Genomic DNA, 18,246 nt, shown 5'->3' with positions numbered 1-18,246 from the left:
TCAAGCTACTGATTTTGAGTGGAGGATGAGTGGGTATTTCTGCACCTCTCCACCTGCAAACACCACAGCTCTCTAAATCCAAGGTGCTGGCTGGGCCTACTGAGGGTAAACAGGGCAGCAGGGAGTCTGAAGCCCTTGCACTATCTGCCCCCTTGCTGACTGCCCCATGTCTCGGTTGCCTCCCGCAGTGCTGGTGCTCCTCATCCTCTCCATGCGGCGCCAGCGGAAGCAGCCGTACATCATCGACGAGGAGGAGAACATCCACGAGAACATCGTCAGGTACGACGACGAGGGTGGCGGGGAGGAGGACACAGAGGCCTTCGATATTGCCGCCATGTGGAACCCACGGGAGGCCCAGCTGGTGGTGAAAAACCGGCAGGACATGCTCCCCGAAATAGAGAGCCTCTCCCGATACGTGCCTCAGGCGTGCGTCATGGACAACAACGTCCACAACTACGTGCTCGCCAAGCTGTACGAAGCTGACATGGACCTGTGGGCGCCTCCCTTCGACTCTCTGCAGACATACATGTTTGAAGGGAACGGCTCGGTGGCGGAGTCACTCAGCTCCCTACAGTCGGTGACCACAGACTCAGACCAGAGCTACGACTACCTGACGGACTGGGGGCCGCGCTTCAAAAAGCTGGCCGAGATGTACGGTGCCACGGACAGCAGTGGGGCTCTGTGGTAACGGACGAGGAACGGCAGAGGGGTTTCCATGCGGAACGGTGTCCGGTTAGGTCCATTCTCATCAGATGCTTCCATGGACGTGGGTGAGGCCTCCTAAAAAAATAGCAATACGGTGCTTGGATGAGAATGGGAAGAAGGGTGTGAATTAAGGTCTCTCTGGATCAGCTTTACTCAGTTAAGTCACGTTTTTGAAACTATGAGAAGCAGAAGGAATAAAGTCTTTTCCTGGTTTTTACAGCAAAATTGGAAAGCTCCACTCCTGGAATATAATGACATTACTCTTTCTCCCTTCATCTCTCCCCCTTGTACACGGCAGGTTACTGAGCTCTATACATCTGGGTTCAAAGATCTGTAAACCCCGTTTGTAATCTTCGACTCACTGAGAAATTGCCGGCACAGAAAACTGGTTCCCCAATTGTTATTTTTTCCCCATTAAAAAGGAAAAAAATCTGCTTTCTAACAACTGCAAAGAAAAAAATCCCACAAAGCAGAAAAATTGAAACTCAAATCTCAGAGGGCTCTTTGTAAACTAAACCTCCTCTCTCTGTTGCTAACAGAGTCCTTTTTTAATCCTTTAGGAATGAGGCTGAGGTTTTTTTCCACCTAGCCAAAAGGACTGGGGAAGAGGCTTCAAATTTCTGCTCTAGTTTAATGGCTGGTCTATGAGTTATTGGCATTAACACTAATCCATCTCCTTTCAAGATTGTGAAAATTTATTCTTGGCTCTTTAAAACCATGACTCCACTAAACTGCTCAGAACAAAACCAGAAAATCTGCCTCTTTTGCACTGTAGATGTCTCTTCCATGTGCCAAATGTGAAGATTAGGTTCTACCAATGAAAGCCAAATAAATTTTAAAACAAGAAAAAGCTATATTTGGTTACTACATGGGTTAGATGGGCTTTCCTAATCTGTGTGAGGTCAATCCAAGGGATGTTTACATACTGTAGATAACCTACTTGAACAAATGCAGTATTATAGACCAATAAATGGATGTAAGAAAATTACATGTATAAGTTTTGTATATTTGTTAATTTTGGTAATAAATATGATGTACTGCATACAGTACAGTACCTTAGCACCTCTTTTAATAAAAGTTAAACAGAAGAGAATGTCTGATGGGCAATTTATTTACTACTTTACACAGAGCAGTAAGTGCTTACCTTTTTGTAAGTGACTTTACTGTCACATGCTTTAAGCATCAAGAAAAAATGGTTCATCAGCTTCATGTCAAGGAGACAAGCCGTCACTTTGCAGGTTCAAGTAGTTTGCTTCTTTTATCAGTGTTCATTTGGACATTGTCTTCAGCAGTGAACCAGACCATGTGGAGCACACTGGACCAGTCACTTTTATATTCCAGCCATGTTGAAAGTCTTGCCTGACTTTTCTGAAACATTATAACTGGGGCATTGCGAAGCTTGGAAACCAGTTACAGAGCCCTGTCAGAACCTCATGCCTTCAGAGACATGACGGACTGTAACATGCAATATCCACTTATGGTCATTTCCACTCTGCATTCAAAGTTTTAAATTTGGATCTTATCTTGTTTGCATGTATAAATGGAAAGTACTGGGCAAATTACACTAACACAAGTTTCATGGCAGGTAGCAAAAGGCATCTGAATGCAGGACAGTCTGCAACGACATTTGCAGGTTTCTTTCTAGCTGAAGGCTCTCATCATCTCAAAATTACCCAGAAAATGCATGTGCAAACATAACCCCTCAGTTACCACCCTTTTGCCATGTGCATACTGTGCTCAGTTTCTGTTGCGGATGTGTACAAAACACTGCTATCTCTGTCTGGTTTGGCAGGAACACTGTTTCCACAGAGACTCGTACAAAGACATGCAACCCTGGAGAGCCAGGTAGCCAGCAAGGAAGAAAAAGTTTCAGTGACTTCTCAAACATTTACTCATCTGATGTGATGTAAACCTGTGCTGTTTATTACCTGAACCCGCTTTACACCATTGCAGAAACAGTGCTGAAAAATATGTGATAATTATTCTTTTGCTCATCTCGTAGCACTTACCCTCCTGTGTCATACTGATTTTATAACACTAGACAAATAACTGCAAGCACCGTGATGAAGGGAGTGGTGTGCAGCATGCAAAACTGCTGTTGAGAGACTTCTGAAAGCTTCCTCTCCTCCTGATGCAGCAGGAGTGACAGGATATAGGGCAGTAAGGAAGATAGGACATCTATTCCACTGCTTTCCTGTCTGAATTAATCATCAGCTTTTTATATTTTAAGCAGATGTTTGTTTATTCTTAAAACCCCCAGCTGTTAAGGCTTCATAAACTTTCTAGGCAATCTTCCTCTGCGTCAACATATTCAGTGTTGAAAGGCTTCTTGCTGCTATACAAGCCTGCAATGCATGTAGATGACTCTGTCCCTCTATAGAGCAATGGCTTAGTGTTCTCAGACCATTATTGTCTCTCCCTTTAGTCACAGTCTACAGTAACAAAAAGTCTCTGGATAGTTCTTCGTGTCCTGACACCGCAATGGTTTACTTCCCCAGTCGTAGGGGGAGTGAGAGGAAGGGAGGCATAAATGAAGTCCAGCATTGTGTTGCTTTTAGCTTGAAGATACCTACTGTGTTTTCTGAGGGTTTTCCCAGGACAGGCTGCTCCAAGATCAGTTTTTGCTCCGCAGAAGCCCCCAGCAGTGGCCCCTGCCAAAGAGCAGCAGCTGCTGAGACCAGCTTCCTGGGTCGTGTGTCACCTGGTGGGGAAGGACCAATGGCACTTTTGTGAGGTGCTTGCACTGGCACCACAGGGGACCCTGCAGAGAGAATGGGCTCGGAACCCACCTTCCTTAGCTGCATGATTAGGCTACCTGATTATCTTGGGCTTGCCTCAGCTTGTGAGCACAGTCAATAGTTGGACAGCTTGATGCTGTGACACTTACCAGCTGGTGTTTAGTAGGCACTTGGCAGCCTGGTCTTTTTTTTTTTCTTTTACATTTTATCAAACAGGTGACAGTGTTTTTGCAGTCTGTGAAATCTCTGTGCAAACAAACAACGCTTGTATCTATCACCCTCCCACAAACAAAACTTAAGAATATTCTGTTTTTACTGATGAGATACAAAAAAGGATCCGTTTATGCACACATTAGAGCTCATCAGGCCTGGCCCAAAGTAGAAGAGGGGAGAAGTCTCTGAGCTCCAAGAAAATGTATGGTGCCACAGGCTGGCAGTGGAACAAACATGCTGATCACACAGGTCCTCCGTCTCCTGCCCTGGGGCTCCTCAAGGCCAGACGTAGCAATGTGCATGGACATTTGCAGTACTACATAAAACCTGCAAGTGGTTTACAGCCAGGGAGTTCAGCCTGCCACAGAGGAGGGACCAGACTTTGTCAGATGAGCAAGCACCTCAGAGTCACATCCCCAGTCTTGTGTGCAACCTGCATTCTACCCATTGCCCTGATGCAAAGGCAGAAATGTCAGAGGTCCAGGACAAGAGCCCATATGCCCTCAGCAGTATCTCCAGTCCCCCTGTGCTCCAAGGCTGGTCTAAGTGCATAGAGCTTTTGTCACTGTTAATTTCAATTTGTTCCTCTGATGACAATTTTTTTCCCCACAGCTGGCAGTTCTCAGAAAAAAAACAAAAGGACTTACCATCCAGGAACAATCTCCGAGTCTCAGCTGTGGCTGAAAATAAATGGTTCAGAGGAAAGAAATAACAGAGGGTGTAAGACATTTTACTAATTCCAGTAACTTAAAAATTGAGCACATGACCTAAGCAACCCATCTAAGCTCTGTCTGTAGCTAACAGTTAGACAAAGAGTGATTCATTCCCCCTCCCTTGGCCATCTGTATGATGCTACAGCCCTCTGGAGGTGTTTCTCTCAGTTAATGGCCTGGCCTCTGGGGATTTATCCATGCAGCTCAGTCTTGCCCTAGGTGTGACATTGTCAAGCCCTCTGCTCTACGTTTGGTTTTATTAATGACCATGGGCAGAAAACTATGATCTCTGATGTTTTTCCTTTCCCCTTCTACCACCCAACTTTCTTGTTTAGGTAGATTGCATGACCTGCCGTCTCTTATGCTGCAGTGGTCATCACATCTAGGCTCTGAGTAGAAGCTCTCTTTAAGCTGTCTGTCAAGAGGCAGGATCTTCTCAGAGCAAAATGCAGAACTGAAGAATGCATAAAAAGAGTTAACATAATTCCTTCTGGCGTAAATTTTCTTGCAACACCACGTTTCATTTACTGCTGCATTGCCCATTTATCCAGCTTTATTAGGTCCCTCTTGATTTTGTCATTTCTCCTTCAGCTTTTATTGCTCTTAATCATTTTATGCCACCGTCACATTTGCTGCCTACAATCCCCTTTTAGACCATTCATTAAAACCAATAGTGACAGAGATCCTTGGGGACCCAAAAGTTATATTTTGGTCACCTTGAAATATGATTTACTAACCCATGCCTGGATTTTGCTCGGTGCAACTGTCACATAGCACAAACTAGAACATGCTTCATTGCCCACTGCCTGGCCACAGCTCCCAGGAACCATCAAACCAGAGGGACAGATGGGTCACAGATGGGTCTGCCCTGCATGTGCACCACATCTGACCCGTCCTGTGTCTCATTTCAAGAGAAATGAGGCATGTAAAAGAGGCACAAATGATGCCTGACAGACTCTGGAAAAGTTCTGACCTGGACAAATTCAAAGCTGAAGAGATTCAGTTGCTTTCACCTTTGTGCTGGCAGGGTCTTAACACCAAGGTGCTGTCAGACATGACCACTTTGGTTTATGCCAAGTTAGGCCAAGTCCAGGAGAGGCTGCTGCTCCCCAGGAGAGAAGGTGGGTTCAGCAAGTGAGGAAATCCATACTGTTGTAAGGTAAATATGTGGCTGGTCTACCTCCTTCTGTCTGCCAGGGAGTGAGGCAGCCCCATGCATCCTGCTCAAGAAATAGCCCTTAATGCATTCTCTTCACATGCAGCTGCTGTAAACAGGCAGTGGGGCTGTCTAAGACATCCTAATTTGTGCCTGCTGAGATCGGCAGCACTCAGCAGAGGAGGAGCTGCCTTTCACTCAATAATGCCCTGTCTGTCTCGGGGCAATGCATATGCCATCAGAGTGCTCCAAGATAACCACTGCTACAAAACAGCTGTATCACCTGAGGGATTCGTTCTCATGCATAGAGGTCAGTGGTTTGTCTCTCATTTGGACTGCAATGCAGTAATAATCTGTACCAGTGCATCCTCTTTAAACAGACAGAGGAAAATCAGGAGGGACAGCAGTGAACCTGAGGTGAAGCCAGAGCTATGATCTAAGGAAAGCAGTAAGAGCTGGGGGGTCTCACTGCCAAACCAAAGCTTTAGGGACAAACTTTCAGTTTTGCCTTCCTATATCAACCTTCTACAGATCCTGCCCCCATTGACATGCAAGATATTTTGCTGTGGGCTCAGAGGTGGCAAATCAGACCACCTACATCCCTGGGTCTGAGCAGAAGCACCAGTCCAATGCTGAAACTGTATTTCCCAAGAGACATTAGAGTAATATAGTGGAGGAGGTGGAAGAGAGTCACTTTACAATGACTTTTAAATATCATGTGAATTTTTATTTTTAAGAGCTGATGTAGAAGAGAGCACACTTTCTGAATACCATTTTCAGACTTCATTTGTTATTAAGCCCCCTGTTAAAGAATGGGCCTCTGGGGAAAATTAATTTTCAAATTAGCACCTTAATATCTGTAGGCCAGTCCCACGATGACTGATACTATAACTTTTTCTGAAAGATGTGTGAGCTACAACATTTAATACTAGACGAAGAAGCACTTGCCATGCCATATAGTAAAAAATAATGATAATGACGTCTATCACAACGGGGAGGCAGATTCTGTTCTTGTTTTGTGGGAAGGGTGAAAGTTCCCAGACTCATCATGGGACTTGAGAAGTTAAAGACTTATTATTTCCAGGCGTTCATCCTGCCAGACAAACATGCGTAAGCCAAAGTACAACATGATCTTCCTCAGCACCAGAGTACCATGGAGTATAGAATAGGAGATTTTGCCTTTTCCACCAAGACTAATAAAAGAAAAATCTGGAAAACATCATTCAGATGCTGTTTGGAGCGTGCAGAAAGCCTGGAGCAGTGTGCGGTGCCCTGTTTCTCCCAAGCACAGCTTGATGCTTTTGGGCTCCACTGATACCAGTCCTTCAGCACAAGGGCCAACTCTCCCAGGTGGGAATGGAAAGAGAAACTACCTCTGCTACTAACCCAGGGAAACATCATTTCACGATTCCTGTACATTTGAAACTCTCAGCTACTATTCAGCCAGCTGTCCAAACACTAAAGAAATCAAAAGACAATGTTACATTTACAACGCAGAACAGATGACTAGGATAAAAATGTTTGAAAGCTCTTATTAAATCTTATCATCCAGAGTTAATTGTAAAGTGTTTTCCTAAATTGTTAGAGTAGCGAACAACCACAATATGAATTATGTGTAGTTTTGAGAAATCAGAGGTGATATTAGCATTTTAGAAACATGACTCACAGTGAGAGCTCCAAACTGACCGATTTATAAGATACTGACTGACCCTCCTTCTTCTACCCTGAAAAATTTCAGCCATCTCATGGATCTGCTTAATAAATGAACAGCACATTCAAAGATGTGGTAAACTCCTGGCTTTGCTTAGAACATGAACAAATAAAACAAGCATTTTCTGTCAGCATTTTCTGATGAGGGCTAGGCTCCATGTCTTGCATTATGAGACCTGGGGTCTGGTTTTGACTCTGATGTTGATGCTACATGCGACTGTAACAAATTTTCAAGGTCTCTCTGTCCTGTGGCTTTCCACCCAGTGTACCATGAGGATAACCATCTTTGCTACTCACACTAAAGCAGCATAACAATGTGAAGAGTTTTAGTATTTATTTAAGCAGACTGCTAAGCATTTTACGGCCCCAGGCACATGCTAGATGGGGTATAAAGCTGTGTATTTCCTTTCAAAAAACATACTCTTCTAGCTCTGGGAAATGAGGAAAAGAAGGATGACTCACAAGTAGCAGATGTTGACTACATCTCTTAACGCACTACTGGAAGGCACTCAGAGACTGTATTGATGCAGGCTCCCTTAAAGCCTACCTGGGATAGACTTGATCAAAATTCTGTAGCAAGCCAGATCCTAATCCATTCCCTTTGTCTCACTTTATCAGCTGTAGTCACAATATTTTGCTTCTTTGTCAGACCTTCTCTCCAAAAAACATCAAAGCACACAGAGAATATGAATTACTGAAGCAGTACAGCTTCCTTGCAGTGTATGGTGACTCTGTTATCAGTACTCCTTGGAGAGTATTACATGTTAATACTATTGCTAAAGAAAAATCAGCTGAGTGTCTTGGTGCAGCTCAGCAGGATTTGAGACCAATAATACAGCAGATCTCATTTTTCTAGAAAAATGTAGAATAGATCTAAAAATTAAACGTATAAGCTCTTTCTATAGACAGTATAGACAGAGGATTCCCCAGCAAGAAAACCATATTACCTTAGGTATTCTTCTCAGAAGTGGAAGAGCTGGGCCCTGGAAGTGTGTTTCTCTCTCCCCAGGCCATCAACTGCTGGCCACACAGGAGGTTGTCCACATGGGTCCGAGGTGCCCAGGGCACTGCTGAAGGCATCCTGACTTCTGACTGCACATCTCCAACAGGGGTGAAGAGGGGGTTCACCGAGACATTGGTGCAAGAGACACTAGTGAAGAGTAAAATTTCAGAGGAACCCAAATTGCTGGGTTGGGTACTTGTAGTGCTGCACACACTGCTTCACAAGGGTGTACAGACCAGAAAGAAGGTGAGGGAGACCTGACACTGTGGATGAATATACCCACTGAGGGCACCAATTGCCACCACCTCTGCTGCTCAGACTGACATGTGGCAAAAACAAGTTGACCAACTTCTCTTTTAAATAAAAGACATTTGCACTGAAGACAAGATACAAGAACATGGCACTGGTTTCATACACATTGTGGTAAAGACTTCCTTTAGACCTGTAGCAAGTTATTTATTCTATTAGTATCAGATCCCTGTGCACAAAACAGAGATAATGGCCTCCTCCACCTTAGCTACTCTGCCTGTAAGACCAGGGGAGCATCTCTCATTTTGTGTGCAGATAATGGCTACTGCAATGTATCAGAATTATAACAAGAAAAATTACACTATTTAGCTACTTTTGCTGTAGCATCCTCCCTGCCAGCTTCCGCCTGCAACTCATTGTCCTGTCTCTGCAAGTAAATACTGTGATAGCATCTAAAAGCAAAACACAGCTGTAGTGAAATATCCGATCAGCTTGCAGCCATTAAACAAAGAGAATGATGGCTCTTTCCTTTTGTTTAAAATATCATTACTGGGAACAAGTCATCTCTCTCGCTGCCTTTGCGCTTCAGTGCACACGTTAGGCTTTTAAACCTGACCTAGTTTTGGCTGGAAAGTTTCACAGAGAGAGCTTACAGACAGCATTGCCACACACGTCATTTTCCCTGCTGATCAATACATTATAAAAGCTGGAGCATCTCCCTTTGCTGAAAATGAGGAAAGGGATCAGAAGCCGCAGTAAGGTTGGGCTCTAATGCGACTTCTTGCGAGCCAACTGCATCATTGCATCTGCTGTCCTCCTGCCTACCCTCATCCCTTTTGACTCCCCTGATGTTCCACATAGCTAATGACGTTCACTCCAATCCTACAATGGCTCCAACAGCATCACTCTGAAATAGGGAAAAGCTTCGCTTCCCCTGCAACAAGCAATCAGGCTTGACCCACTGCAGCAGTGCTTGTGGAGCCTGGTGACATTTTTAAGGTGTTTGGACAAGCTGAGTTTATAACTGAAGTCTTTCATGGCTGGAAGCCTCTGCCTTCAGGACTCATTTGTTTGCTTTAGCTGTGCCCAGGATTCCCCTCACTGCTGAGCTGCTTCAAGCATGACTGATAAGGGGGTCATGTGCAGGGGACAGGCAAGGCAGGGTTCACAGTAAATAATAATTACTTGACATCTGTGATAGCCCTGGGAAAGGGTAATGAATTCCTGAGGCTTGCACTGGAGTGGATGGACTCCACCTAGAAAAGCTAACATCAGAGAGGGTCAAAACCCATCTGATCTCAAACCAAGACCCCATGGAGGCTGCACATATCCCAGACTCTCATCAGGTGCAGCTGGCCTCTCCCTGCTGCTTCATGCAGGCCCATGGGACACACGCAACGGGTCAGCCAAGGCATAAGGGTGCACAAAGGAGATGGGCAAGTGGGCTCGTATCAAGGAGCAGCACAGCTTGATGAGGGAGCTCATGAAAAGCTCATGAGCTTGCATGGAAAGTGAGGATGTAGCACCTCAGGACTGGGGAGCATGCAGATCCAAGAGCAGCAGGAAGCAGAAGAGAAGCTGCTGTGTGATTTGGGGCACACCAGACAGAAAGCACTATTTAAAGGGGCTGGGAATCAGAGGAAAAAAGCTGGAGGTATTTGACTGAGAGGATGTTCTGTTTATCCCTCCAAAGAGGACATTCAGAACATAAGCACAGGTCAGCAATAATGCGAAAGCATTGATCCCACTTTACATCCTTTTAGCTGAAGAGGAAAAGGGGCAGGCAGTGAAGTAATGACCATGTTAGAGACGCCTGAACAAAGATCTAAGGAGGAACAAAAGGTTACAGCTGCAGCAGCTACTTCATGTTGGAATTTCTGATGCAGGTGAGGTCACATAGTTGTGCAAAGCCAAAAGCCAAGAGAAGAAGAGCCCCTTATCGTTATATCTGTGCTTGCTAATTTGAACATTTCCAGAAGCCCTTCTCTGGTAAGTGTTCAATAATGAAGCCAGAAGTTGAACAACAACAATAAAAAAATCACTTATTTCTATTTTTAGTGTCATTAATACCAAGTGTCCACATGAAGGGTAAATCGTACAGGAATTAGGAGCCGTGGAGGACGGTTAATCCTTCTGCACTTCTGTGGTTGCTTTTGTAGCAGGCAACAGTCATACCAGTTACAAGCATTCAAAAAGTACACAAGTCGTCTACCCCCAAATTATTAAACTTTCTTTGCTTCTTCACAATATGTTTTTCTTTTATGAAAAAATTGTATTTTATTTTTAGCAATTTGCCACTAACACTCCAACTTTGGAGCTCATGTCCCAGAGCTCCCAGATATGAAAACCTTGCCTCTCCAAATAATTGAAAAGCTGAGTTTCTCTTTTAGGAGGCTATTTTGTTATTGAAAACACACAAATTGGTTGAATTTTGAGATGAAATCTCCAAAGCCAGCAACACTGACCAGGACTCCTGGAGTCAGGTTTTTATTATAAAAGAAGGGACTGATTTTCTTAACACCTCATACCTAAAGTTAATCCCTTGACAGAAGGGAAGGGCACATATAGAGAGAAGGAAGACAAGCACAGACTCAGCACCTGCTTCATGGTGCTGATGCATCCTGAGAGGCGATGGGTTTCAGGAGCACAGTGCCAGCAAGCCCAGGCTGAATCAGCGTCACCTCCAGACGGCTGCATGATATCACATCCCACTGCACTAAGAGGACACGGAGAGAAATTGGCACCATTTGTTGGACCAGTGTTCTGATGGTCCAGACAACACATCCTGAGACGTGGTATGCCATAAAGAGATACATTTAATTTGGAACTTTCAATTGTCCTGCAAGTGAGCGAAGTCTCCAGGACATCGGACAGACCTATGTGAATAACCTCCTGAAAGATGTATCAGACAGGAGGCACTTCAGCAGCTATAAACATCTTTGTCACACAGCACAGAGACTTGCATGGAATTACATAGAGTCTACAGACTTCACTATCTGGCACCAGCTCCTTATTGGCAGCCCACATCGGTGCTAGAGTGTCACATGGGATGCTGTCCATGGCAATATTACCTATAGCGCCCTTGTCTGTGTCTGAAGTCTGCAAAACCTTTCTGTAAAATGTATTCATATCCTTCCCATCTTAATATAGTACAGTTTATTTCTTTGCTTGTTTAATTTCATGAACGTACAGTCTGCCTTTAAAAAGCAGCAGCATATAAGAGAGAAAAGGAAAAAGAGAACCTGAGGAAGGAAACAGATTTCCAAAAAGTAAAGGACCAAGAGGGAAGTGTTTGAAAGATTCACTGAAAAAAATGCTCCGGCCGTGTCTTCTCAGCAGCAGCAGTGGGGCTGGATGGCACATTTGCAAGTGAATTGGGGTGAGGGGGGAGAAAAAGAGAAAAAAAAGTCCTCCGTAAGTTTCCCTGCTCCCGCCACAGAGCCATCTGTGTCCCTGGACGAGGTTCCCCAGGGCAGCACCAGTGGCAGGCTCGATAGCAAGGCCAGTGTGCCTGCTCCCCAGTGGGTCCTGCTGGGACACAGACGCACCTAGCAATGGCACCCACCGTGTTCAGTGGGTGACATCTCTGCTGGAGATGGCAAATCCCAGTGTTTGAACGAAGTGCTGAATTATGCCAGAAACTGTGAACATAAAAATAGCCAGAGACACCGCCAACCTAGCCACACTGCTTCCAAGTCAGGCAAAAGCAACTGCAAGTCCTCCACAAGGAAATGGCAGGATGGCCCAAAATTGGCATAGCCCCTGCCCCTTCAGACAAAGAGTGTTTTACTGGGAAATAGAGGGCTTGGGAACATGTTTCACTCCCAGATTTCCACAGTCCCTGGAATCATTTCTCAGTGCCACAAATAGGCATAAGTGAGCACAACCCTAGAAATGCTCTAAAGCACCACCAGGTTAAACCAAGTTACCCACAACTCGATCAAACTGAAACAATGTTGGCCCAGAGCTTACGTTATTCCTTGTAAGTCACTGAGAACCCCACCAGCTTCCACTGGAAAGGACCACCTGGAGTTTGGCAGACAGACTGGTTCTCACGGCAGTGCAACAGCCCAAAACAGAGTACTTCCCACAGACTGAGTTCCAGTCAGCTCCAGTAGCTATACTGGGTTTTGCAACAGACCCTGTAGACCATCCTTAAAGGCAGTGTGATAACTTCCACAAAGACAAGGACCTAAACTTGGAGTCGAAAATAAGTAGCAACTATGAAACACATTGGATCCTTTCTATCCAATTGCCCTGTATGGCAGACATGCTCACATGAGGTGCTGTCATCATATGTGTAATTTAGAAATACAGGGCATGAAGATGATCAATCTTGCTTTACTCTAAAGAATAGGTTCATAAATGAATTATAAGATTTCTTAAATGATTTATAGCTGTTATAACCATTTTACGGATGAGTAATACATTGTATAAGTCCATCAACAGATGATTTAATAGATAGGCAATCAATCAGCCTGCATGATAACTAATTAAACATATATTAAAACATCCCTTAGTGCCTATTAACCCCTAATGCTCTGGTCACGAACATACCCTTAGCACAACCTGAAGTACAAGTCGCAGAAGCCAGCTGACCTACCCAGTCCCGCAAAGCTCTTTTTCTCCAGCTTTCAACCTGCAGCTCATGAGTGGAGGAAAGGAGCAAACCTGGCTGCCTGCCCCTGAAGGTCAACAGGCTCCTGCTCTTCTGGAGCAGCAGGGGGACACAGTGTTTCCCATCTCATAATCTGGATTTCCTCTAGCAAACGTTTCTGACAGGGCTCTCTATCACGCATACCATGGCTCTGAGATACTGATATTCCTCCTGTGCTCTTTAGTGTTAGTACTTTGCCTCTACCAAAGGCCAGCTAGGAGTCATAAAAGCTCTGCTGCTCATTTAACAATGAGGAAATGCACTTTTCAGCACTACTGCTAGTCACTTTTCTACTCTATTTCCCATACATAGGAAGCAAAATTCTTCATCCTCCTCCAGTAAAATATGTATCAGAGGATAGACAACACTCAGCACACACTGATTCAGGACCGTGTCTTTTAAGAAAACAATCTCTCCTCTGCTCCAAGTCCTACATTGAGCAATGGCTAATTCTATGTATGGTTAGTGCACTTGTTTTGTCTGTCAAGGGAAGAGAGTGATGCCAATGTTTCCATAAGAAAAGCAAATGTAATCAAACCCTCAGGCCTGTTTAGATCCTCACAAAATGTCTGCACAAAGTACAGCCACCGCAGCCCTCAGCTGGTTAAGGTTGCACTGAGCTCACCCATAGGCTCTGTGAAGGAACATGCTTTCTAATCAGTTTTCCACATTCAGAAAGTATTTGCAAGCATTTGAAAAGACACACATGTGGCTTTAAGTGCATGCACACTCCTTCCACAAAAAAAACCCAAACCTAAAACAAAAAACCACACATTAAAAAAACCCCTCTTAAATTGGCAATCTCTCCCTTGCACAAGTTTTCAGAGGCCCCATGGGTTACTGGATACTCCTGTCTCATAGAAAAATTCACATGCTAATTAGGTGCAATCTGGCTGCACTAAAATTTCATTTTCCTCAAAATAGTAAGCCCTGCTTCACAGCAGTGTAAGTCAGAACACCACACTATCAAACTGTACTGGTCCCAGTAGGGAAGGTAGGTAATGAGCTATATCCTATGTACGCTACATGGCACGGTGGGGTATGAACATCTTGGCACTTGTATATTCAAATGGCAACAGCAGAGTGGCCATTCCCCACTGCAGAATCAACTTCCTCTTGGGTCTTATCATTGGATGTACCTGTCACTCAGCAAAAATATATATATATAAATAAATAAATAAATAAATCACACACACCATCATCTGCCTTTTCTGATGATCTGTATACACAAACATGGGAGGGGGAACCCAAAATCAACCTCTGCCACTGTAATGTATCCATGCTTAAAAGAAACCACTATCTAGTCATTGCCACAGACTGGGGTGATGCCAGTATTACAGTTTACTGCACTAGATGTGCAACTTGGCTTCCCTATCCAACTGTGTATTGCTGCCAGCCTGATTACTCAGATTCACATCACAGGGGCTGTACAGAAGTTTTTAAAAAACTAAGAAGAAAGGGTAAAAGAGTGCAAGAAAGAGGTGAGCTGAAGCCACCCAGCTTTAAGAGTGGTGGGGTGTCTTATCTTCCCAGCCAGCAGCCTGTAGGAAAGGCAAACAGCTGCATATTGCACAAGGAGACAGATTGCCTCAATGAGCTAGCAAGCCGACAAACTTGGAAGACAAATATGGAGTGTGGCAAGGATCAGACCACAGCCAAGGGGCTGTTTCCTCTCAGCAGGGAAGCAGAGGACAAGCCAGAGCAGCCTCTCCAGTGGAAAAAGAGGTCAACAGTTTTTTGGGTTGGTTTATTTTTTTTTGGCTTGGTTTGGTTGTTGGTTTGTTGTTTTTTTTTACACTGTGGTCTTACATGTTTTGTGGTTTTGCATGATCCTTGGTGAATTTTTCAGGACATTAAGCCTGTGGCTCTATCTCTGCAGCTTCGGGCATTGGCTGGATCTGGTGACATGGTGATGGTGAGAGCTCCTGTTCTGACTGAAATCAGCACACTGACTTCAAGGGTACACGTTTGGACCTTAAATTTTAAAAGCTAGACAACCTTTCGTGGTCTATCCCTCCTACTAGGTACAACAATTTCTTCCCCAGAATTTCTTTTAGATTCCTTTAACCATCACTTCATTCAGAAAGATTTCACCAAGCTAACAAATAGCATATATGTGATGTTCCTCAAGTTAGTTTTCAGGGAAGGACCTGTAACCCAAAAAGCTAGCTTTTCAGCTGGCTCCAACTGCTGGTAGCTCTCCTGCTTTGAGGGGAGCTGCACCTCTCTGCCTGTAGCCAGCTTTAAATCAGAGTCTGTACTGCCAGCACCACCAGGTTGTAAGCACACTCAATGCAAACCAAAATTACAGACAGCCCTTCCCATGCAGTGATCCATTCAGCTCTTGAGCTTGCGGTTCAGCACTTTTTGAGGCAACTAGTTAACAATAACGTGAATTAGTATAACTATAAATTGCTGGAGGCAGCAGAAGAATAGCTGAACCTAAAGGGGGAAACAGTTTTCTTAGTGAGAGAGAGCAGAGCTTTTAAGCTAAACTTTGACACTTTGGGGCCTTTCTGACTGTAGTGGACAGGGATGATCTTGAATATCTGGTGCTTTATATTTTTGCTTTCACAATCAAAATTAACCTTTCAGCAAACCCTTCCAAACCAAGGCATTCACGTCCATTGATTTTGTAAATCCAGAGACAAGATTTTGTGCTCTGCTGTAACAAACTCCTTTAACTCTAATTCCTCTGTGTGAAAAGTCTCCCACACAAATTCCCTGTTGCATTCAGGCTTTCTACATATCCTTTCTAATCCTTCATTATTTTACTAGGCTTCTATTTTGAGCAGGTTCCTCAGCACTAAGGCAGGAATATAATACTGTTATTGCCATATCCTTATTCATTTTCTTTCTTTTTTACTCACAACCACTAATTGAGTCATGGTTTCTCTGCAAATGTGACTTAACCTGCTGTTTCCCTGCTTGTTCAGGCACCACAAAGAAAAAAATAATGGCACTGGTAATTAACTGAGGTCTGGCAATATAACTTTCCTCTCAGCCCGTGACGGGTAAAAGTTCAACTGTAAAGTAAGGTGTATAAATACATATTAAGTGAACCGGAACTAAGCACCAATCAAACATACAAGAAAAGCACAAGAAGAGAAGAAACTAACTTCAGATATCAAGTTGAAGAAATTGACAAATCATAGATGAGCTTTAATTTTTTTTTATTTTTTTTTAAAGAGAGTATTGTTAGGAGCTAGATGGGCAGACAACATGTGCACATACGTTTTCGTTGCATGTGTCAGGTAACATCAGCCTAAAAAGGAATGTTTTTTACCTAGGAGAAGTTATAATCAGGTATTCAGAGGACATCTCACCATTGCCTGGCAGGAAAGAAACCAAGAGAAGTCAAGAGATACAAGGTACAGAGCTGCAGTTCAGCCTGAAGCACACCAAGCTGAAGGAGGTGTTGCTTCTCTATACACTCTCAGTGGTATGAAGCCTTTGTACTCAGAGGGGAGCATTGGGTTGCACAGAGGCTGCTCCTTATGGGGCAGGAGAGAGAAAAAGTACGCATGCTCAGAGCAGAAAAATACTTCTAACTGGGGAACACACACATGCAAGGATGCAAGAGGTGAGAGAAACTCCTCCAGCTTTCTTACTGGGGAAGCCAGACCCTCAGGTAGTGCAGATGATGAACACTGTAACTCACCATGGAGTGCAGAACAGGCATGGCATAAGATCAAGGGTTTTATCCTCACTCCTGATTTTCTTTGCTGTTCCCCTGCTGTTCCTCCTTTCCCCTTACTCTTATGCTATTCATGGGCCAGTTAGAAGGCCTTCATGCAGCCAATTTCATATCTCTGAATACCCATCAGTTATAATCACAGCTGTGGAGTGTAGTGGATGGAAAGGTAGCCTCATATTTCAAAGTTTAATGAGTTCCATTCCTGTTAATTTTACACTTCTATTAAAATTCATGGTCATTTTTTCCATTAATTTCATTTATAAATTAATTCCTTCTAATTTTCTAAAGCATTAGCATGACCAGTGACTTATGTAGGTCATCCCAAATGAGTGTCAGTAAAATCTTTATAATGCAAAATCTTGTATTCTCTACATCTCAATCGTGACCCTCCCACAATTTATAATTGGGATTTGCAAGGTGGGGGGGAAGAAAAGGGCCAATTTTCATAGTTTATGCTCAGAGAATGGTAAAAATTTAACATGATCCAGATGAAAAAAAAGAGCTCTTGTATAGGGGGAATGATATGCCTATGAACTAAGAGAGTTCTGCTTCACTTGGTAACAGAGAATAATATATGGGCAGAAAAAAGTGAAAAGCCTGGATGTTGCACTGTCTTCTCTTTCCTTCTTTTTCTGCTTGAAGACTGATCAGCATGCCAGAAGGCAATCATGTCCTGCAGATAAGTGGAATAAGAAAGTAAGAATATTGAAAAGCATCTATCTAAGGCTGCTCACAGTGCAAGAACACCTGAAGCGAAACTGCTGAAAGTTTACCAGGATGTTTTTGAAGAACTAGGATGTCATAGAAGACACATCACATACATAAAAATTATTCAGCCAGTACAGTGCATGCCTACCAAATTCTATGAGAAATCAGCAGAAGCAAGGACATAAACAAAATAAAGAAGGCACAGAATCCACAAGTGCTAAGAGGCAACACGGCAGTCATTGAAAGGCTGGGCTTCTGTTCAACCTCAGCGACCAAAAGCTTTAAAGAGTCACCATTGCCCAAAGCTTAACTGGAAAAGAAAGATTGCAAATATATCTCAATGTTTGATATCAAAGATACATTTGCAGTGAAGCATTTCTGGGAAGTGTCCTGTTCCTGTCTCAGCAGTTCTGACCTATAGCTTTCACCAGGATGTGCAGTGTCCTGAGAGCACTGGCCCAGGAGAGGCAGCCAGCATCCCACCAGCAGGTACCTCCTGCTGCCCCTGGCTGGCCTACGAGCTGCAGTCAAAACACAAGAGCTGCTTAATTGAAGCTTTTTCGTGAGGACGTCCAGGAAAACTGAGTAATTTGCTACCCAAGCACAGCAACTTGTTAGTTAGCAGTCTCTGAAGTGCCTTCCTGCCCCGGTAATGTGCCCTGGCAAGAACATCAGTATGAGATCTTGTCGGTACAAG

At 43.9% G+C, this 18,246-nt stretch overlaps 1 protein-coding gene across 1 annotated transcript in view; it reads left to right on the top strand.

Annotated features, from left to right (window-relative positions):
- The window catches only part of CDH20 (cadherin 20, type 2), a 53,825-nt gene extending 52,701 nt beyond the window's left edge, over nt 1-1,124 (top strand). Inside the window, exon 12 of the mRNA XM_010184447.1 lies at nt 189-1,124. Within this exon, the coding sequence (XP_010182749.1) occupies nt 189-688 (500 nt within the window). The 3' untranslated portion in view covers nt 689-1,124. The remainder of the gene's footprint in view (nt 1-188) is intronic.
- Nucleotides 1,125-18,246: the final 17,122 nt, after the last annotated feature.

This window comes from Mesitornis unicolor, unplaced genomic scaffold (genome assembly GCF_000695765.1).
Source record: "Mesitornis unicolor isolate BGI_N332 unplaced genomic scaffold, ASM69576v1 scaffold870, whole genome shotgun sequence".
Taxonomy (NCBI): domain Eukaryota; kingdom Metazoa; phylum Chordata; class Aves; order Mesitornithiformes; family Mesitornithidae; genus Mesitornis; species Mesitornis unicolor.
The sequence above is the reverse complement of the archived record's forward strand: the minus strand, read 5'-3'. Positions and strand labels throughout refer to the sequence as shown.